The following is a 23,180-nucleotide window of genomic DNA, read 5'->3' as shown; positions in this document are numbered from 1 at the left end:
CACAATGACTGGATCTGTCCCTGAGTTGTGTTTCCCATCTTGACAGCTTCTGGACACACGTAGAATGCACATTCCATGAGGGAGAAATGTAAAGGCAGACACCACTTCCCCAGCCTTTCCATCTACTGGAGAACAAAAGGTGAGTCCTTTTAAAAACGAATAACAGAAGTCTGGAAGGTTCCAAGGCCAAGAGAGAATAAGGTTTGTTCCATCTCCCTCACAGCCTCAGTTTAAAGCTTGGATTCTCAGACAAAAAGGAAATCTAGCAAGGTTAAAGCAAAGGAACAGACACTTCAGAAGCAACTGTCTAAAGGAAAAGGTAACAAAAAAAAGGAAAATGGTTAAATATATGTTTAATTAGGATTATATTTTGACATACAAAATCCTGCATAGGTCTCTTGACATTTTTGCTTATTGTCTGCCCTTGAGATGAATGTGTTCAGGGGGGAGGCAGCAAAGAGGCAAGCATTACAATAAGGCTTTAATATCTGGCATTGAACATTCATCTGACACGTTCACATTTGAGAGCAGAAGAGTAGCAACATATGTGATGCTCACTTATGGCTCCTTCCACACATGGAAGCCAGCATGAGTGCCTTTATTGAAGACTGAGTGTGAGAAGATGGTTTTGATGTGCAGGCCTTTCTGCCTGGGGGGAATCTGAAATTGATTGATTAACCCTGCCTTCATTATTTTTACATATAATTCAAGCCAGCAAACAAAACGGGTATTTCATATTTGGATGGGGCAGGTTTTATAGAGGGTACACATTTGATAAGTATTCCTTCAGTATTCCTTGTCCTGTTTGGGCCTAAAAATCTCTTATTCCTTTATCAACCTCTTTGATTCTATTCTACTCATTTAGTATTTAAGAACTGTATTATTGTTATTCTTTATTCTCTTTGCAAGGATTAGGGAAACAGGGCAAACTTATTTCTCATTTATATACATTGCCTTTGCTGCATCCCTTAATGATTTATAATTTATTTATTAATAACTAAAAATAGATAATTATTTTTGTACACACTAGAAGATGTTGAGACAAAAAAGGTCCAGACAATTTGAATCATATAACATGTTCTTAATAATAATTATATTTCTAATTTTCACCATGAAATTCAATCTCATTATTAACAAGTGGCTCTTAAAATTTAGCCATTGATTTTCTTTATGAAGAGCTTTAGCCAAACCAGACCCAGAGTTTGCAAGAGAAATATTTTATGAAAAGAGGAAAAATATATTCTCCTGATGTTAAGGAATAATTGCAAGATATATGTTTGTTATCAGATGAGATGTCTTTAAATTCTAGATATGAGAAGATGGAGCAGTATGTTTCTATATAATCTAAATTTAATTGTAAGTTTAAAAATTGAATTAATAACAATACAGAAGACTTTAAAAATTCATGTACAATTGAAACCACAGACTTTTAAAAAATGTTTTTCTTTTGGGATTGAGGGATAAGCAGCTGGAAAAAAAATTATGGGACTTTGCTTTATATATGACGCAGTCATACATAAGCAAGGCTATTATATTAAAAAGATTCAACTTTGCCCACCATGAAGGAAGGAGTAGTGAAGACGATGGAACTTGCTGAGATGGCCAAATTGACTGCGTTAATTAGAGATAGGACAATTGTCTAAATTTAATGATGATTGGAAACCCCTTATTGACCTTTGTGGGAAACAGAAAAAAAAAGTTATGATATATGGTTTTGAGGATTAGAATAAAAATAATAGATTATAGGAAAAATATAAACAATGCTGTAACCATAGAGCAAGAGGTTATTTTATATTGATGCCTATAACTGCTATAAAAGAAAATGGGAATTCATTTCTTTATACTGTCATTCTTTTTTCTTTGATTTACGTATCTTTCCTCTTTTCTTCTTTTTTTCTTCTCTTTTTTCACTCCAAATATTATTATTTTTATGCTGTACTAACAAAAGGGTATTTAAACAAAGATTGAATTAATCTCTTAGAGATATTACATAGATTTTATCCTCTCCTTTTCCTTTCTCCATTTCTATTCTTCCCTCGATTTATGTTCAATTTATATTATGTTCAATTTAATATTTAATCTTTTTTACAGTACAATTATTGATGCATTATTTTTAATATACTTTTCCAATAAAAATATTTTAAAAAATAAAATAAAATCTTGTCAACAGATTTCAAGATGGTTCTGTCTTTCCACATTACTAAGCAGCAGAAATCATGCCCTGTTCTTAGTAGGATTAAGATGTCACCCAATGCACCAATATTGCTCTTTGGCTTCTTTTCAAATGATTAGTTAAATTGAAATCTACATTATTGTATGATGTCTGTCTCATTGTTTCATGCTAACAAAGACTGATGAAAAAATAAAAAAATATTCTTAATGAGGTGGAATTTTTTAATTAGCGCTACTCCTTCCCCTAAAAAGTAGGCAATGAAAAATTTATCATAAAGGCGATGCTAGGAACATTCATCACATTTATATGGCTGAGGTGCACTGTTTACTACAGTGACTCATTGTTACCATTTTTTTCTGACAGAGTAGTAGAAAAGAAAGAACATAGACAAGCCTTTGACACATTTAATTAACACATGAATATTAGTGTGACTATACTCTAATTTCTTTTTAATTAGTAAAATTATACTGCATGGATGGACTATAATATATGGAATGTGTCTACAGAATAACGTTGAATTCTAAGTTCTATTAGGAAGACATCAAAGATTAGAGAAATAATAAGTATCCTTCCTCCAGTAACTATATCCCACATTTTTACCTGATGCAATTAAAATAATCCCCTTGGTATGCAGCTCACCATTAGGAGATTTCCCTACCTAGTGCTCTTCAAACATATTGGGGCTGCATATCCCATGGGTCTTTTCCTGCATAGCTGAAATAACTTTCCATTTTGTAATATTGTAAGGTTAATAAAGGGCTAGAATGACCTACTGTATCTACCCACGGTGTGCTACATAAGCAAAGTATTAGGCTCCCAGCTAACCCAAATGAAGGAAGTGACAGGAATGATTAAGTTGTAACTGTAGCAAGTGCTTAATTTTTATTGATTTCTTATTTGAAGGAATCGGAGGATTCTGAAAATGGATCAATCATCAAATGCCATTTTGGTGACAGTACAAACAGCCACGAGATCAGCAGCCCTCAATTGATCAGGCCAGTGATGTAGTGCTAGAGCATCTGACATAAAAGGGAAAGAGCAAAGTTCAAATCCCTTGACATTAAATGTCAAGTTAGCCCTCTCTCTCATTGGCTGTGGGGAGACCACAGGGAAGAGAACCACAGATCCTGCTTTGATCAGCTGGGGGGAAAATCCAGACATAAAAGTAATAAATAAAAATAAATATTAGCAACAGTTGGGTGAAAATATGATCACATTTAAGAACATAGCTGAACGATTTTCACCCAACTTAGATCGAGACAAATAGACCATGTCCAACTTGTTCACTGTTAGAAATGAACCAGAATTTGTCTGTACTTCTAGGAAGATCAAGTATTGTCACTTTGTCCATCCTCTCAATTATCTCCTAACATGTCTCAGCTGTTAAACATGCTTCAGAGCACTTTTATGACACTGACAACTAACTATCCAATCCTCCACTTCCTTCCTTTAAAAAAAATAAAAAAATCAGTTGCTCTTTCTCCATGCTTTTTCAGAGATGAAATCCTGCCTTTGTTATTGAACGGACTGTTTGCTTGACCTCTTCCTGTAATGCAGCCCTGTGTGGGGAGGAGGGAGGGACGGAAACAAGAGGTTTGCCAATGTGCTAGTTTGCAGGATGTTCTGTTGGGCTCTGGCTTGTACCCTTCACGAAACTTGAACTTTCTTTTCCGCTTTAGCAGTTTTCTCAGTGGACACAGGCACTGTTTGGTGAATCACAGAAGACAGGATGTTCTGAAGGGGATTGGATTCAATGGCTGGCAGAGCTGATTGGTTGGCTGTTTCAGTGCTACCATTGGAGAACTTGGACCAAGGAAAGATGGTTTGGCTTCTGCAAGCTCACAGCCAGGATAAATGCATTTGGCATCCTGAAATGGGGAGGACCATTTGGGCTCAATGCACAGTTGGCTTAAGAAGCCGTGTCAACAGAATAGATACGACTCGTATGGCAAAGTGGGCTGTCTTATTAGAACACAACTGCAACAATCATCCTTTAAAAAAAAAAACACAGGTATTTTTTATTATAAGAAAAATTTGCATAAGCTTAAAAACCTACTGAAATATAAATGTAAAGTAGGGAAGAAAAAAAAAGTATAAAGAAAAGTATCTAAAGAAGCAACTTCTAATCTTTGCAGCAATTACAAATACAGTAATTACCATTTCCGCCTTCCTAAGTTACATATCATGGCTTCCATCTGTCCATAAATCTTTTTAATCAATAAATCCCAAAATCAGCAGTTCATTTCTACCTATTTTCAGCAAAAAGACATAAAAGGTTTTCAGTTTTTTATAAAAGTAATTGTAGTTTCCTTCTTAATCACATCACAATCCTCTTTTGCATATCGTTAGAAGGCCATGCAAATAAATGCTTATTTGTGTCTCTACTCCATTTAACATTTACATACCAAATCCCATAGCATTTGGATTAATTTAAAAAAAATATTGTATAGATTATCTTTTGTACTTTCACTGGAAGGTATTAAATAAAAATAATCAATGTAATAATAATAATAATAATAATAATAATAATAATAATAATAATAATAATAATAATAATAATAATAATAATAATAATAATAATAATAATAATGTTGGAAGGGATCTTGGAGATCATCTAGTCAAGGGCTTTTCAACCTTTTTACCGATTGTACCACTTTTAGGATATGGCAGTATTCGAGTACCACCTAGCAAGGTGTCAAAAACTTGATGACAAAAAAAAAACAACCCTGTTCAAAGTTGCAATTGCACTGAAATGACTTATGACCATTTTTCACACTTATGACCATTGCAGCATGCCCAGGGTCATGTGATTTATATTTGGATGCTTGGCAACTGATTCATATTTATAATGGTCACAGTGTTCCAGGGTCATGTGACCCCCTTCTGCAACCTTTTGACAAGCAAAGTCAATGGCAGAGCTGCTGGTGGCCAAGTGCTAAAACGGGACTTCCTTTCCTCCCTCTCTTCCCTGCCTCCCTTTTTCTCATTCCCATCTCCTGAAGAAAGAATTTGAACCCCGCCCCCATATTTTCCCTCTTCCATATATTGATCAAACAAGGAAAGGCCTCCAGAGACAGAAAAGACAAGCTGCTGAGTGAACTAGCTTAAAAAGGCACATTCCCCTTTAAGAATTAGCTACTGGTTAGAAAGGAAAGTAAGGAGCACAGCCGGGCACTTAAGGAAGAAAAAAAAATGTAAGTAATGGCTGCCGGCTAAGGCAACCTCCCCAAATGGCTCCATTCATAAGTAAAGGAATGCTACAGGCAAAATCCATTCAGGAGAAAAATACTTCAAAATCCCTTGCAGCAAAACTTACAGCTAACAACAGCAGAGCAATAGAAGCTAACACGAGACATCAGCCATCAGCCAAATAGAAATTGCCAAACACTCCTTAAGAATACAAAGCCCTCATTGCACAAATCCCAGAACTTCAAAGTCACAAAAGCACGTAAGAATCCTTCCGCTCTCCATCTCCTTCCCTCCTCTGTGCCTCACCTCCAGCCATTGCTGCCTTTTTTCATTCCTCTTGGAGGGCGACCCCTCCCCTGCTGCATTTCTTGCCTGTTTGCTGCTGCCAGCACAGGTGGCTGCCACAGCAGTTGCAGATCTGCTGATGGCCAGCCTGCTTGATCTCCTCTCCCCCCACCCTCCCCTTTCTGTGCAGCTGACTCTGCCTCCTCCCAAGGCTGCTGCTTTTTTTCTCTCTCCCTCTCCTGCCCAAACTGCCTCCTTTTATAGGCTCTCCTGTCTCTGCCCCCCTCCTCCTTTCTCATGGGGGAGGGTGAGCCAGAAGTGAGCCTGGGGCCTTTGCAGCTCCAGAGGACTCTCTCACTGCAAGTCCTTTCCTGTGCTGGCTCTTTCTCTCCCCCACTACGCTTGGCTAGGCAGGGCTGCGTACCACCTGCCACTCATTAATGTACCACCGGTTGAAAAGCCCTGATCTAGTCCAAACCCCTGCTCAGGCAGGAAACCCTATACCATTTCAGACAAATGGCTGTCCAGTCTCTTCTTTAAAACTTCCAGTGTTGAAGCCTTCACAGCTTCCTGAGACAGGTTGTTCCACTGATCAATTGTTCTGCCAGGAAATTTCTCCTTAGTTCTAGGTTGCTTCTCTCTTTGGTTAATTTCCATCCGTTGCTTCTTGTTCTGCCTTCAGGTGCTTTGGAGAATAGCTTGACTCCCTCTTCTTTGTGGCAGCCGCTGNAGACATACCCAATTCCAGCAGCCTTTCCTTATATGTTTTAGCCTCCAGTCCCCTGATCATCTTTGTTGCTCTTCTCTGTACTCTGTATTCTTTCTAGAGTCTCAACATCTTTTTTACATCGTGGTGACCAAAACTGGATGCAGTATTCCAAGTGTGGCCTTACCAAGGCATTGTAAAGTGGTATTAGCACTTCAGGTGATCTTGATTCGATCCCTGTTAACGCAGCCTAGCACTGTGTTGGCTTTTTTGGCAGCTGCAGCACACTGCTGGTTCATATTTAAGTAATTGTCAACTAGGACTCCCTCTCACAGTTACTACTGTTGAGCAAGGTACCACCTATATTATACTTGTGCAATTGGTTTTTCTTGCCTAAATGTAGAACCTTACTTTTTTCACCATTGAATTTCATTTTGTTAGATAGTGCCCAATGTTCAAGTGTGTCAGGATCGTTCTGTATCGTAAGCCTCTTTTCTGGAGTGTTGGCTATTCCTGTCCAAATTGGCTATTCCTGTCCAAATCATTGAAGATGTTGAAAAGCACTGGGCCCAGAACAGAGCACTGGGGCATCCCACTACACACTTCCCTCCATGAAAATGCAGTTCCATTGAGTTCCATATATAATGCAGTTCCTTATATAATGTTACATTATATAATGCCGTATGCATTCATAGAAACACACAAACATAGATGTGTGCACAGCACACTACATATCTATAGATTAAAGATATAAGTGGAGTTAAAATAGTAATTTAAAAACTGTCTCAAAATCACGTTTGAAATATTTATCCAATTTTAATAATCCCTTTTTAAGGAGAAAAAAATTAAATCAACAATTTTTCTGCAAATGTTATTTTGCTGTGCATCAACAAAACTGAGGACTTGCTGCAGATGCCTCCTTCCACAGCAGGGCAAACTCTGCTTTACTGTATCCATATAAAGTTGGTTGCATAATTTACACACGTTTCTCCTAAAATTACTTTTGAAATGCACCAATACTCATTTTTAACTCTAGGCAGAAAAAGGAAGAACACTTCTAGGAATGGAAGGTTTGAGTCCCAATAGTTTCACTTCAACTGTGTTTTAGCACAAATCCATTGCTCTCAAAGGATGTCAGATAAAGTACAATTTAACACAAAAGACTGAAACACACTTAAAGCCATTGAAATCAATTGGCTTAAGTGCCCTTAACTCTGCATTTGAATTGGAGTTCAAACATTCATGATCTGAATTCAAAGAGCTACTTTAGTTACACCCAAGAATTTAGGTCTGCATCCTGGGAAATGCCTTTTTTTTCCTTTTCTTTTCCAAAATATATTTTTATTTGAACAGCAGACACTTGTTCTGCATTGCAGTTTGCTTTTAATAATCCCTTTAGTCAAGCAATTTTCTACTTAGTACAGTTCAGAGAGACTGTTGCTTAAGACATACAAATGCAAAGTTCCTTGGGGGTCACAGAGCAACTCTCTGGCCTGGGGTTATTTTAGGACAATCCTCTGCAATCTGGTGTTCTTTTGGGATTGCATCTTCTAAAATTCCTAGTCAGCAGGTCCAATAACTCTGAATAAGATTCTTACAGGGTGCCATATTGGAGACACTAATCCTGGACAGAAAAGGTTTCCTCAGCCTTGACAGAATAGCCTAAATAAAGGAGCAGTACAGTAGTAGAAGTGGTTGATCAAGAGATCATGCTTAATTCTCCACAAATCCCCATCCACACTAGAGCTTCTCTGAGGCAAATTATCCTTCCAAGAAATCATTGCTCCAGAAGCTGATTTATTTATGCTTTACTCCCACCATCAGCAGCAGGAAACATTTTTAAAGAGTCCTCTCATACAGACATCATCTGAGCAGAAGAATGCTTTGAGGGTCTGAAAATGTCAGGTAATGCAACCTCAGTTTATATAAAGTGGATTGGTTCTTAATAAAATATAGGATGTAACAAGAAATTGCAGCAATAGAATCCAGGACCCATTGAGTCCCTCTAAAACAGGGGATGGAAAGTCCTCATTTTTCTACTGAGCTCATCAGAATAATAGTTTAAAAGAAAAAAAAGAAAAAACTATAACAAAAATGCACGATTTGGAAATTATTCTTCTCTGTCTTAGCATTCACATGGTGCTTCTCTTCAGAAGTACTTCCCTAGGATTCATGGCAGCAGATCCAATTCTCCACAGGGGTCTATCGCTACACCTTTCCCATCTGTCTTAGTCCTTTAAGTTCTAAGGCACAAGCAACCTTGAACAGTTGGCACATTTTCTCCTAGCTTTTCCACTGCTTTGGAAACCTGATTCCTTGGTTAAGCTATTCTTAAAATATAATTTATGGCAGGGATTACTTACAATGGAAGGAAAAATGGTGATGGGAAAGCACTATGAAATCCATCAAATATTACTGGAAGAGGGTCTAATCTTTTCCCCAGCTGTCCTGCTTAGTATGTCCCAAAACAGAATAGGAGAAAGAAATTCAAAGATTTAGAAAACATGAGAGAGTGCCGATACCAGCAGAAGCAAAAGACAGACGGCTGACTTTGCCTTTGCTAAATAAGGAAATGGAATAGAACAGGCTGATGTCTGAATTATGAAGAATGACACTGATATCTGAAAGTTAGCCCAAGAGAATAAATTCTGTAACATCCTAAACTCTTAACACATTAGTAAAGAATTAGCCTACATTTCAAAAACTAAAAGGTAAAAGTTTCCTTGTCTAGTCGTGTCCGACTCTAGGGCACGGTACCTATCTCTGTTTCTTGACTGAGGGAGCCAGCGTTGTCCGAAGACATTTTCTGTGGTCATATGACCAGCATGGCTATATGCCAAAGGCGCATGGAATGCTGTTACCTTCCCATCAAAGTGGTACCTATTTATCTACTCGCATTTGCATGCTTTCAGACTGCTAGATGGACAGGAGCTGGGGCAGGAACAGATCTCACCCCATTGCGTGGCACTTAGGTGTCAAACCCAGACTGTCAGCATTCACACCCCCTTATTTTAAAAACTACTATCCTCCAAATACATTGGACTGTACCTCCAATGTTATAAGCTTGACATTAACTTTCATATAACAGAAATCACTTAATCAGATGCACTGTTAACTTCAGTTGGCAAGTATATTCACATGGCTATAGAAAGGAAAGCAGATCACAGTTCAATTTGCTAGAAGGCATGGACAAGTATATATGTTTGTTTGTTTCTCATTTAGTGACTGTTATTATGATGGTGATGAAAAAGTAACAACCAGTTCTCCCATTTATGACCTTCACAGGTCTGTAAAGTAAAGTTGAAATAAAATAACACATTATAAAATAATGAGTTGCCTATTCTCATTATTATTGTTGTAAGGAAACAACAGACATTCTATCATAATCAACCTTATATAAAAACAAGGCTTCCACAATGAGAAGATCTCTTGGAGTTACTGTTATTTGAGCTTGTTGAATGAGAAAGTTGAAAAACCAAGTCAGCATCTAAACAGAATCTTACTTTATATTTAAATATATATACATATTTTAACAATTGAATCTCAAGTCATTCTTGTGCAAAATTGTGAGCACTGAGACTGTTGCATACAGGTAACCCTTGACTTACAATCATTCGTTTAGTGACCAAAGTTACAACCGCACACTTACAACTTTTGTAGCATTTCCATGGTCACATTATCAAAATTTGGGCATTTGGTAACTGGCATATTTCCAGGGGTCACGCGATCAGCATTTGTAATCTTCCCAGTTGGCTTCCAACAAGCAGTCAGTGGGGGAAGACAGATTCGCTTAACAACTGTATGATTTACTTAATAATTGTAGCAAAAAAATGGTGTAAAATGGTGGCACAACTCACTTAACAACTGTCTAGCTTAGCCATGGACATTTTGGGCTCAACTGTGGTCGTAAGTCGGGGACTATTTATACACGTAAGGGCTTGGTCTAACAAAGGAAAAAGGCTGCTGAGAATGTGGGAATGATCTCAGGAGACGGGACAGAGCCCCAGCCCAAGGCAATAGAGGCAGTTTAGCCTGCAAAAGTAGGCATGGCAAACCTTTCTGAAGAGACCCCCCCTAGTTTCTTGGGCTGTAAAGTGACAGAACTGTATTTTCATACTTGGAAGATGTCAGCGTTATGAGATAGTCCAAAGAAAAAACATGTCCAGATGAACTAGTGCTATTTTATTGTAGTTACTGTCAAGGTTGGATAGCTAAGATGTTTGCTAGCTTCTATCGCTACTCAACTTGCCATAGAAATGGGGGAGGAGTAAAAAAAAGTAGGAAGGAAATGGGATTTCAAGAAGCTGTCCACAGACTGTGAGATTGCCAAGGTCACTAACACAGATGTCTGACAGAGAAGTGGACCATTCTCATAACAAACCAAAGATACATGATTCGGCAACAACTGGTGGGTGGGGGTTAAGGAAAGCTATTGTTAATTAACTAGGCAGTTAACGTGGGAAAACCAGAGCTGGTTTTGCTTCTTCAGTTCTGAGACATGTATTCAATAAAGTTTATCTTTTATGGCACTTCAAAGCCTTGAAGATTCCTTGATTTTGAATTCACTAGTTGGATGGTTGACAGGTACATTATGAGAATCTTGCAAATGCCTGAAACTACTGTAATTCAGCAATATTTGGAAGTTTATGAGTTTCAGCTGTCCTAGCCAGCAGATCCATACTAAGAGATTGCTGGGCTATATATTTTAGTATCGCTTGAACCTGGAGTAGGATAAATTAGGAATATAAGAATATGGGATCATAAATATCTTAATTAGCGATCATTTCTCAATGATGGTGATTTCACATCTTTTTCACTGCTCCAATGTATTTAATGTTAAAAGACGAGCATAATGGAAACTGTATCTAAAATCCGTATCTTTAGATTGGCTGTTTTGATACATTTAAATTCTGCTTGGATATGACATAAATGTTTGTATGACCTAAATCAGTTTTCTTCTCTGTACTGGAAACAAGAGAAAACATTTTATAACACACTTTTAATAACCAATTCTTTTTCTCTTTTTTCAAGTTCTTATCCAGCCATATAACTCTGTTCATAATCAACTATTTATCCAGTGGTTCTCCATTCTTGGTATTTCTTGCTCTGATCTTAAACCTTTCAGAAGCCCAACTCTATCAGTGCATACTCAGTATTGAGTCCCAAAGAACTTAGTGGACTCTAATCTCATGTAAATGTGGTATGTCATCTTCATCTTTTCCAGTTAGCATTTTCTGATGTGTCCCGGTGAAGCTTCGCAGCGTTGAAGCATATCTGATGGTCGTCTTCTTTATTCACTCATCCAAGAAAAGGATGAGGTTTGGTTAGGAATAAGAGACCATTAGCCTAAAAAAAGTAACTCTAAAACAGTTGTACAAGGAATTTGGTCAGTATATTAGACGAATTTGGGAGATGGGAAATCCCCATTAAGTTGTAGACAACACCATGGAAAAAGTTACGCTGTACTACACAATGTAGTTTGTTGGAACCTGTTCTTCCTTTAATTTTAGGTTGGGAAATCGGAAGGAAGAAACCTCCTACCAACGGCTAAACTACCGTAGTAACTCTATTCCCCGCTTGTGCCCCAAGTACATCACTTAATGTACATCTGAGATCAGCCGCTTAAAGGACAAGCTGTACATCTCTGAAAAAGACCGGCCCCAAAGAACATTTTTTAAGACACACAAGAGTCTCCTCGAGCAGCATCGTAAAAACCAGCACTGTAAAATCCCGGGGAAAATGCTAAGGCCCAATCAATTTTGCACAGTGGCAGAGGCAACGGGAGTTGTAAGAGCCAGCAAGATCCGTATCCGCCTACTTTCCTAAAGCGAGAAGCCTGAAAAAGGAGCAATCGCGGTAGGCAGCAAGCAGAGGAGTTCACCCTCCGCCCGCTCGGAGATTTCCAACCCGGGGAGAGGGTCGCATTATAGAGTTGCCATTCCCTTCCAAGCCCTCCTTAGACCACTCCGGCAGAGCTGGTGAGTCCGAAGCCGCGAGTTGTCACGCCCGGTCCCTCGTCGCGGGGCCTCCGGTTCCTCCCGGCGCCGCGTCGATGCCCACCCCCGCCAAAGTATTCGCGCCTTCCTGCCCGGATCTGCTTTCCCCGTGTTTGCCGCAGCGGCTTCCCCCAACTCCCCTCTCGTAGGAGAAGCCCATCCCACCCCGGAGCCCAGACTAGGGACGAAGCGCCGCCCCGCTCGCTCGCGCGCGCCGCTCCCCTCCCTGGCCTCCTTCTTCCTCTCATCCTCCCTCCCTCCCTCCCTCAGCCGCTCTGGTCTCCCTCTCTTGCCCCCTCCCCCTCCTCCCGCTTTCCTTCGCCCCCGGTTGGCAAGGAGTCTTTTGCCGCATCCGCAGTTCGCGCTCGTCTTGACCGCTTCCCTGGCGGCGCTCGGAACCGACCGGGCGCTGCTCCCTCCCTCCCTCCCTCCCTCGCGAGGGAAAACTCTTGCAGCGGGAGCGCGCTCGTGCCCGCGCGAGTCCCCGGGCGGGCGGGCAAGGAGGGAGGGAGAGAGAGAGAGCACTCTTGTCCTTGGTGCCCTCTGTAGCTTCCTTCTCTTGCCGCTGCTCCCACCGCCGCCGCCTTCTGAAGGTCGGAGAAGGAAAGGAAAGAAGGCTTGGGCTCAGCGGAGAGACCGTCGCCGTCGGGAAGAAAGAAGCCGAGAAGGGGAAGAGCGCGAGGGAGCCAGCCAGCGAGCAGGCGCGTGCGGGGAGGGGAAGAGCGCGAGCCCCCTCCCTTTCGCCGTCGCTTTCCTCCCCCCCCTCCCCCTGGTCAAGTGCCCTCCCTCATCCCTGCGCTGCGGGCTCCCTTATTCCAGCTTCATGGGCAAAGTGTGGAAACAGCAGATGTACCCCCAGTACACCACCTACTACTACCCCCAGTATCTGCAGGCGAAGGTATGGTGCGGCCGCCGGGCAGGGTCTCGCCTTCTTTGCTTGCCAGAGGTGGGCACCGAGGGCGGCAGGACAGGGCTGGGCTGGGCTGGGCTGGGCTGGGCTACACTTTGCAGTCTTGCTAACTATAGCCTGGAAGGAAGAGGAAAGGAGGGGGGGTGGGGGTTCCTGGGGCGGGGAAGAGGGGGCTCTTAGGGTGGCATCGGGTTACAGGCGCGCTCCCCATTGGGGGCGCGCACATCCGCCGGCAGCCCCTTCCTTGACTCTGCCTCGCCTGCTCCCTTTTAGGATGTACGTGATTGTGTGTGTGTGTGTGTATGTGTGTGCGTGCTAAGGGAAGGAAAGAAAGGAAAGAAACGAAGCAGGATTTCGAGCGGAAGCGCTGGGGTCTGAGCACCCGAGCTGCCTCTTTACCCTCCTCGGACTGATGTCCTCACTGTCACCTCCCAGCCATTCCCTTTTCCCTGACTCCTGACCCCTTTCCTCAACTGCCTCCCCTGCTCGTTCTCTCTCTCCCCCCCCCCCGCACTTTCTTCCTTCGCCCGGAGATAATTCGATTTTTTTCTCCCCCTCCTTCTGATACATATGCCAGTTGCTCCTCTCCTCCCCTTCCCAGGGTTAAATAGAGATCGGTGTCCTGATAGGCATTTTGTTGCTCTGAGAATGTAATGAAACCTCCCTTTTCCTTCCCGTTAGGTTTTCATTCTGAGCAGAAATAACAGGATTAAGTTTTATCATCCCATAGCCACAATTTATTGCTTTTTCTCTCTTATCACAACTTTCAGCTACACCAGGAACTACTTTCAACTCTGGAACTAGTTGGATTAGGATATATATAATACGTACATGCATACGTACCGTACCTTTCCTGAAGAACCCCTTGAGTTTTATTTTAAATAATAAAATCATCCATCTTGAACAAGGCAAGGACACCACAAATAATTAAAACAAAATTATTATTTTTATTGAGAGCCTCTAGTCTATATAAGCAGTCTGATACTAGAATGTTTTATTCTGCAAATTTCAAAATTTGCTTTTGGAAAAGGTAACGTTTCGCTGGGTTTTCTAAAATCAAATTGGTCGGCCAGCGTCTCCACCAGACATTTTGCTTTCTCTGCATTACTAAAAGAAAAACTAAGTGGAGGTTGATATGTTAATTTTTCCCAAGATCTTTTGACATCTCTGGTATGTGTCTATGGATGCATGTGGAATGTCCAAAGCTGGTCAGAGTAGCTGCTCTGGCAAATCATGCTGCAAATCTTGCAAATGCAGAGAGATTGCATCCTCTGCCTGGAATATTTGATATCTAAGTGTTCTCCAGTGAACAGCACTGCGTGCAACATGCACACACTATGTGATATGTGTGGTATATTCTTGTTCTTGTGTTATATTAATACAGCACTGTGGAAATGAAGATTCACTATCACAGCTTTTTAAAAATGTTTATTCAAATCTTAGGCCCACCAGTTAATGTTAAAATGCTCTATAAATGGTTTGTCTTTCTATCTGTCTATCATCTGCCTATCTGCCTACCTAACTACTGACCAGCCTGCCTGCCTGCCTATCTACCAAACTACCAGAGTCATCTGGAAGCAGAGCATTTAGTACTGTTCATTATATTAATCTGTGATTAATCCCATGGCTATATCAGCCACATTCCAATTTAAGGTGTATCATTATCTAGAAATTATCTTGATTGTGAGAATTAACAACCAAAGCTTTCCTCATGTGTGTGAATTACAAATGAAGCAATTATGAGTGGCAAGAATGCTGGTTGTTTATGGTTGTTGGGAATAGAGAGTGTTCAAGAGTTGCTTTAGCAATTGTGGGTTTCCTCTTGAAGGGTTCTTAGCTATTTGTTTTGAGAATCATGGATTTCTTTCACTTAGTATCCTTGGTAATAGTGAGACATTTTCACTTTGAACTTGGCAAATTTAAGTATGCATCTGAAATAGAAGCGTTCCACATCAAGTTGTGAATCATAATATTTCCATTAAAAGTAGCCTCATGTATAAAATATGTTAGTGGGTTTTTTTTTGACCTTTTGAATTTTGAAGGGATGGTTTAAAATTTTTATAAGGATTGAAAATGTTACAGTTTCAGTAATACAGTAATTCAAATACATAATGACATGTGATTTGACTTCAGTGAGACTTACTTTCAAGTATGGATGGTATATGCTTCACATAGCAATGCAAAGTATTAGCCTATATGTCATTTCCAACATGCTGCAAAAAACCAAATTTCCAACATGCTACATTATGAAAAATCAATTTAAAAATACAGGTAAACAAAACCATATTTTTGCACAAGAATGTTTTTCCAATTCATTTTTGTATGCCATTAACAGTAGAGAAACTAAATACATATTTTAATATGGCTAGTGCAGCCTTTCTTATCTTTTTTCACTGTAAATAATTGAAGAGAGAAACTGTAATAAGCTTGCACTTGTAATTAGGATATCATCTACAGAAAAGCCTTAAGGACCATCTTCTGAAAATGTGCTTCCTCTATAAAGTATTTAATATTGATTTATACTACAGTCAATGACATCTCCAAAACATGTATTGCAGTAATCCCTATTAAAATTATAGTCTGAAATCACATTAGTCTTTATCTCTTTGTTTGATAAAAGAGGTACATACAGCCATTTAACCTACGTATGTGAACTACTACATACAATGATTGTGTTCACAATTCCTGTTTTAGTGAGATTCTGTCTTGGAGGGGGGAATGCAGGAAAGACAACAAATTAGACACAGTTGTGGCTGAAAAGGGACAGACATCCCTGTTTATTACTCCATTAATTTCAGTGTTTTCAGATTTGCCTGACATTAGTAAGTTTCCACATGCTTTACATATTATATTGAGATAAAATTTTAATAAACTTTTTGAAAGCTGTTCCAAATAATAATTGCATGGCAACTACTCCGTGATTATCTGACTACAGTTAAGCAAAGAAAAAAATGAGGGAAATTGCCAACCCTACAAGAGCTGTAAGGAAACAAAGGTCTTTATCAGATCTACTCAAAGACAGATCTCTAGCCCATCCCAGAATGACTAGTCATATGCTTGTAGTAAGCTCACAAGTTACTTATGTCCTCTTTCCACTGCTAAGTTCAAAGTGACTTCTAGTGTGTTGAGTCACATCAGTTGTGAATATGACATAGCTATAAAAATAAAAGCAACAAATGAATGCACAACCTATGGTCAATAGAAATCTGGGTTTCGTTTAAAGAGTCTTAATTTTGTAGAATAGAGCAATTACCAATTTCAACCAAAATACATTGGATTTGTATGTTCTAGTGATTTTAAGACTATCCAATTTAAAATGTATGAATCTGCTGGAATGATTATGTCTCCATTTTAATATCTTCATTGCAAATAGTCATGAAACATTCTAATTATTTCTTCAGTATGGATGAAAGCACAGAGCTGTAGACCTTGCTATGATTCAGTATTCCTGTCTTCAATTTAAAGAGTAAATTTTGTGGATTAAGGACACAGTGATTTTCCTCAGAATAGAAGGAGTTGGTTAAATAGTTATTGAATAAGAATTCATCCCTATGGAGATAATTCATTTTTAGTAAGTTGTTGGGAAGCAGAATGATTTTATTACTGACAATTCACAGAGTAACACATAAATCTGACCTATGCTATGCAAAATATTCAGTAGGAAAATGTTAGGCCAGCATTCCTATTTAAAGAGATATTTAGCATATTTTTCTAATTTCTTATTTTATGATCATAAACTAAATCCATCATTAAATATGTTGAGTTGTAATTTTTCATTGTTCTATTTTAAAATTAATCATTTATTCACACTGAGACTAAGTACCACATGATCTCTGGAATAAAATAATTATATCAATGTAGCATTTTGTTTCAATATAACCATTAACCCCTTTTTTTCCCTTATTGAAACTTATTTCATTGATTGTATAAAAGAGTTTGAAAGAAGCAAAGTGAATTATGTTCCAGAATACATCTATAATATTTACATCATTATGTGAAAAATTCAAGGACCCTTACACACATGGCTTTGAGAATTTAATGTTAGACCCATTTCTTAAATTAAAATTTTACAATAAATACTTTTAACAATTTATTTTAGAAGAAATGTTAACTGGTAATCTCATTTGAATGTGGACCAACTACAAACAGAACAAGATTTATCACAGAAATGTAATATTTTATAATTTATTTTATTTCATCATATTAGGGAAAAAGCTATGGCAAGATACTCTACCAGGAGGAATAGTAATAATTGCTCTAATGTATGGAGAGGGGTAACTATTCTGAATTCAGGAACTATTCTCTGATATTGATCTGGAGAATGAATGAATAGAACAAATCCATTGAAAAAACTCGAAACGTTTCTTGGATAGCTACTTGTACAGTAGCATTTCTGATTGCTTATTGGCTTGGTTTTAATACAATCTGAGGATATTTTGATGAAATCTATTGCCTTTTTCACATGAAACTTCATTTTTAAAAAAGGAACTATACCTAATATCACCTTAGCAGAAATTTGCTTGAGAGCAAGTTTCCCTTTCTTTTTGATGTCTTTCCTGGAACATCCCCTAGACCAGAGGTCCCCAACCTTTTGAGCACCAGGGACCAGGTTCCGTAGAGAGAGGTTTTTCTGCGGACCAGAGGGGGCGTGGTTTCATGTATTGCCTGCATTCCATGGATGGGGCTTTGCTTGTTTGTACAGACTGGTTTCTGGCATGCTGCGGCCCGGTGCCGGTCCAAGGACCGGGGGTTGGGGACCCCTGCCCTAGACCTCTATAGTTTGGGGAGAGGGGAGGCAGGAAAATAATCTTACAGTGTTGTTCATTCTTTTGACAGTCAAGCATAATTAGATACAATCTATTTCCTTACATGTCAGATTATTAATCATTATAACAAAATGATTTCTTTTGATATAGCTATTGTACCCCAGATTAATAGGGTTTATTGTACAGGACTATATTTGGCTCGGCTCTGCCAATGGTAAGGGGTGAAGCATGAGTGTTTAAGGAACACTATGCTAAGTCAGATCTCTCAATAAAATCATTCCTCACTTCCATTTTCTTAGGACCTTATTCTTAAAAGAGGTGCTTAAAGAAAAGCACAAATTCTCTTTGAGGCATCAAAATCTGAGTTTCTGAAATCTGACCAGATTATCCATTGTTTCCATTTCATTGCTGTAAGGTCACACTAGGGTCACTTGTCTTCTTTGTACCAGATTGCTTATTAGCGGTTCACTCATTTAATCTCTAAGCACCCTGTGGTGTGGTGGTTCTTCTGTTTCTTAGTGTAAGATTTGTTAGGTAGATGAAGTTTTCCTGTTGAACCTACAAGATAAAGACACTTTGGTCTTCAAGCAAATGATGAAATCCAATTTATATGGTTCATCTCTCAAAATCTGTTGCCTTCATTTGCACCAATTCTTTCTCCATTTATCTTTTTAAAAACACTATAGTTTGTTTGACAATATTGGTGAAAGATCTCTATGAATAATGATGCACTATTATTGCTGTAATTTATTGTTTTATCCCTTTTAATGTGTACTGGTTTTGATGTTTGCAAGCTGCCCAAAGTCTAGATCAGATGGGTGACATACAGATTTAATAAATAAATAAATAAATATTGTCTAGTTGGACTGGATGATGATTGTAATTCTAAATACTTCCCTAATTATTTCAAATGCTGGTCCTGTTGAACTTTGATGATCAGTGATTTCTAATACATTTTTTCCTTGCTAATATTGTCACAAGAAGTACAATGCCAGCTATACTTCTATAGTAACAGTGTTCTGCAATCAATTTAATTCTTGCAGATTTTACTATTTTTAGCAGTGATGAACTGAAATTCAACTTCTTGGATATGCCTTTAAAATGCTACATTAAATATGTTTTCTATTTTTTGTATTCTGTTTCTCACTTTTTCAGTAGTTAGAATGAACCCAGGTTTCCTGGATGATTCTGGAACATAATGGAAAATTTTAGCTTATTTTGTATTTTCAGTATTTATAGCATTTATTTGTCTACAATATTAATGTATTGATATTACATACTGAGGCTTCCTGCAAAAAGATACAAGGATTAAAAACAAGAAGAAACCCAAATATGTTTATTACTTTTTCCAAGGATATTTGGCATGGTTTGGGGCAAGAGGTGAAATAATACAGATTTAAGGGCTGAGGCTGGATAGGAGTGGGCTAACAGTTGTCAAGCTCAGCTGCCCATTATATAAATATATTTGTAGTGTCTGAGACTACCAAGTGATCCAAAAGCATCTGTTAATTCACAAGGAAGAAGCTTAATGTTTAAAACTTGTCTGCAGGGCTGAATTCCCTGGATCAGTAATTTAGCAGAGGAAGCTACCGTAGTACAGGAAGTACATCAGTAAGAACTCTGTTAATCAATTCTGATCATGATCCGCTCATCATTTTATTGACCTTCTTGTCAGCTGAAGCATGGGCTGTATTGGTGGATATAGAACTACTCTGTATGCACTAAACCATGAAAAGTAATTAAACAATTGCTGACAACATGATGAATATATTTTATATAATAGCTGGACTTAACATAAATGTTGTGCTTAACTGTGCAACATTGATTCTTATGAGCAGTGAATATTAACTTCTCTATGATTACAGTATGTCAATAAAACATAAAGAGGTCCCTTTTCTTTTTATGAGATTAACCAGTTATTGTTTATGAAGTGATTACAATTCTGGCTATATTGTTTCATTGCTTGCAGCTAGTTGATAATTAATCCTTCATTACAAGTACTGAGAAAGTTACCTGAAAAAGGACAGAGTTTCTGACTCATTTTTCACTTATGGTGTAGCATTTGAATCCATGACCTTTATATATAGACATAATTAAGAACTGTGAATTTATCATTGTTTTTTCTTTCTAAAAATCCACTTCTGTTTTGGATTTCTTTTTCTTTTTGTATTTGTTATTTTAAAAACAGAATATAATAGGAAGGTTACGTATCTCAAGCATTCAGGAAGGTTTTGTTGCTCTATGTGACACTGAAGCAGCAGTGTCCAAAATGAAAGCTTCAAGGTTGTCCTGACCAGGTTGTTGAAACAGAGCTTTCAAGCTCAAATCACTTCCTGAGTGGTCATAAAAACCTGGCTGAGTTCAAAATACTTAGTATCCCCTAATTGAAGTTTATCCTTACATATTTGATTTGAGTGGCTTGGAGAAATCTTTGAAAATTGCGCCATGGCTCAATCAGAGAGGCAGCCACAGAGTGATAATTTGCCTAGGTCCTTTTGTACTTGGCGTTAGGGACATCAGAGGAAAAGATAAATGTTGTTATGGGTAAAATGTAATTATACAATCAAAGCTCTTATTTTTTCCTCATACCAAAGCTGAACAACCATTTTTTAGCTGAGCGAAGTGATTTTTTTGTGGAGGGGGAAAAGATTTTTATTGGGAGTTGGTGATGTAAATTGAGTGTGGGAGCCTGTCAAACATTAGCGGAGGCCAGGAATTTCTGTTATTTTTCTCTTACTTGAGAAAAGCGTTTGTCAACCTTGGCAACTTTAAGATGTGGGGAGTCCAACTCCCAGAATTCCCTAGCCAGAAGACTGGCAACCAAGACAACAGTTGGATAAAAGAAATCTGAGCCCTGGGCAGAAATGTAATTTAAAAAAGCATCTCAGACATGACCCTACCTAGGTCTCATGAAAATAAAGGGAGGGAGGGGGAAAGTGCATTCAGTCTTGCAAGATTCTGTTACAATAATCTTATAATAAAAATAATATTGGCTTTCATGTCTCTCCAAGTTTGGCCCACATTGGAGGACTTACGATGGGAAGAGGAGACAGTACAGTTGGAACAAGCTTCTGTAGCTGCTTCCCCTCACTCTTCTGAGTCTTCCTATGCAGATAGTGATAGTCTTGCCATGCAGAAGGAAACGATTGATTCTTCTGTCTTTCTCCAATATCCTTCACTTGATTTTTTTTTTGAAGTCCTTTCAGTGATCCATTATGGCAGTTGGCCATAATGGCATTGTATAGTGGAGAGGAAAAAGTATACTGTTTTTAAAAGCAAAGTTTCCTCTGATTTACCCCTACAGTTTTAAATTAGAGAGGTATTAATGGAAAACAATGGGCAATTATCTTGGTTCAAAATTAGTTACATAACTTCTGTTTTATTATATATACTGGTAAAATTCCAATGTAGTTTTAGGTACTTTAAGCTCACTGATTTCAATGGGCTTAATTACATTTAGTTTCCTTTTTGGATTATGACTATATTAAATACTGATGACTCAGTCCATTTTTAAAGTAGCCCTTCGCTATTGATTATTGGTGTTTGTGTAATACTATTCCTTCCTATCCAGTGTCCCGATCTAAATTGGGCCCCCAGAGGCTCTCCTTTGCTGATAAAGGAAAAGAGAAGCCCACCAGCACCCCACCCCCACCAGCACAGAAACAGAAGAATCTCCCAGAGAACTAAGTGAGATCTTTGGAGAGCCTATTCTTATTTACAGGTTTGAGATTTCCCATACTTTACCTAAAGCACTTCCCATTCATTAGTTCTGTACATTTTCATACCCCTGGAAAAGAGGCCAGTACTATTTCAGGATAATAGTGTTGGCTAAGAATGAGAGTAACGCCTAAGGCAACTTAATGAGGTCACGGATAAGTGATACTTGGAATGAAGGACTTCCTATTGTATACGTCTTGCTTTTATGCATTTGTTACAACTGTTTTTAGTATGTAAAGTACAATGTTCAGGGATCTGTAGTGTGAGGATGGTAGATATAATCTGTCTTTAATTACAATTCACAAGTGTGTGTGTGTTTATTAAAGTTCTTAAAAAGAAAGATAAAAACTAATATTTAAAGAAAATAGTCCCCTCTTGCTTACATTTCCAACATAAATTTGGAAGACCTTTATACAGTCTAGACAATTTTTCCGGTGTCATTTTATAAAAATTCTCTTTAATATTGTAATATAAATTTTAATTGTTTCAACCACATATTCTACGAATGTTCCATTAGTAACCAAAATACCCATTTTAGCTCATTCTATCTTGTTCTCGTTCTTCTTTTTCAAACTGCAGTAGAAGTCTGTATCTTTCAACAATAATATGTTCATCATTTGTAGACAGTTCTATTTCAAATTCAGTCTTATAATGGTCAAAAGTTCTTTTATCTATTTTAAATTTTTCTAATAAATACATATAACAAACATATTGACAAGTGTATCTTCTTGTCATCAGATCTTCACTTGATTTTATTTTGCATTCTCCTTGACAAAATACATGTAGCATTTAAGTTAGCCATTTATATTTACTTATCATTTCTCCTGTGTAAAATGCTTGTTGTGCTGAGAGCCACAAAAGTATTTTGGGCACAACCTGGGTTTATATCTATTCCATATTCTCAGTATGGCATATCTAACAAAGTGATTTTTAAAATCAAATTAACCTTAGCTTTATCATACCATACATATCCATGCCACCCAAGAATTCACAAGTTTCTTAAAAAGGAAATTCATTCAAAATAAATGGTACATTTGATTTAGATTTTATTATTTATTTATTTGGTGAATTTATATAGTTGCCCATCTCACACATCCGATTTCAGGAAAGATGCAAGATAAAAACACAAAAGAATACAACAAAGTAATAACAGCAAAAAAGCAAAATTAAATTAATTAAAAATTAACTAAAAACCATGCAAAACCATAAAACTATGATTTTCAGGGAGAGCATACTCATTTGCGCCCCTTTCTGGACCGGGACGCTTTGCGCACAGTCACTCAGGCTCTCGTCACCTCTCGCCTGGACTACTGTAACGCTCTTTACATGGGGCTCCCCATGGGGAGCATCCGGAGGCTCCAGCTGGTCCAGAATGCGGCCGCGCGGGCGGTGCTGGGGGCGACACGTCGCTCCCATGTAACACCGCTGCTGCGCGAGC

General features: G+C 38.4%; 1 protein-coding gene across 2 annotated transcripts in view; it reads left to right on the top strand.

Moving 5' to 3' along the window:
• The first annotated feature begins 13,134 nt into the window (after positions 1 to 13,134).
• Positions 13,135 to 23,180, top strand: part of RBMS1 (RNA binding motif single stranded interacting protein 1) — a 132,373-nt gene continuing 122,327 nt past the window's right edge. The window contains exon 1 of one of the 2 annotated variants that reach the window (XM_015823855.2): positions 13,135 to 13,247. In XM_015823855.2, coding sequence (XP_015679341.1) covers positions 13,173 to 13,247 — 75 coding nt within the window. In that variant the 5' untranslated portion in view covers positions 13,135 to 13,172. The remainder of the gene's footprint in view (positions 13,248 to 23,180) is intronic. The other variant, XM_015823853.1, reaches the window with a different exon arrangement.

The sequence above is a fragment of the Protobothrops mucrosquamatus genome, unplaced genomic scaffold (genome assembly GCF_001527695.2).
Source record: "Protobothrops mucrosquamatus isolate PMUCROS unplaced genomic scaffold, P.Mucros_1.0 scaffold2016, whole genome shotgun sequence".
Classification (NCBI taxonomy): Eukaryota; Metazoa; Chordata; class Lepidosauria; order Squamata; family Viperidae; genus Protobothrops; species Protobothrops mucrosquamatus.
Note: the sequence above shows the minus strand (reverse complement) of the source record. Positions and strands in the feature narration are given on the sequence as shown.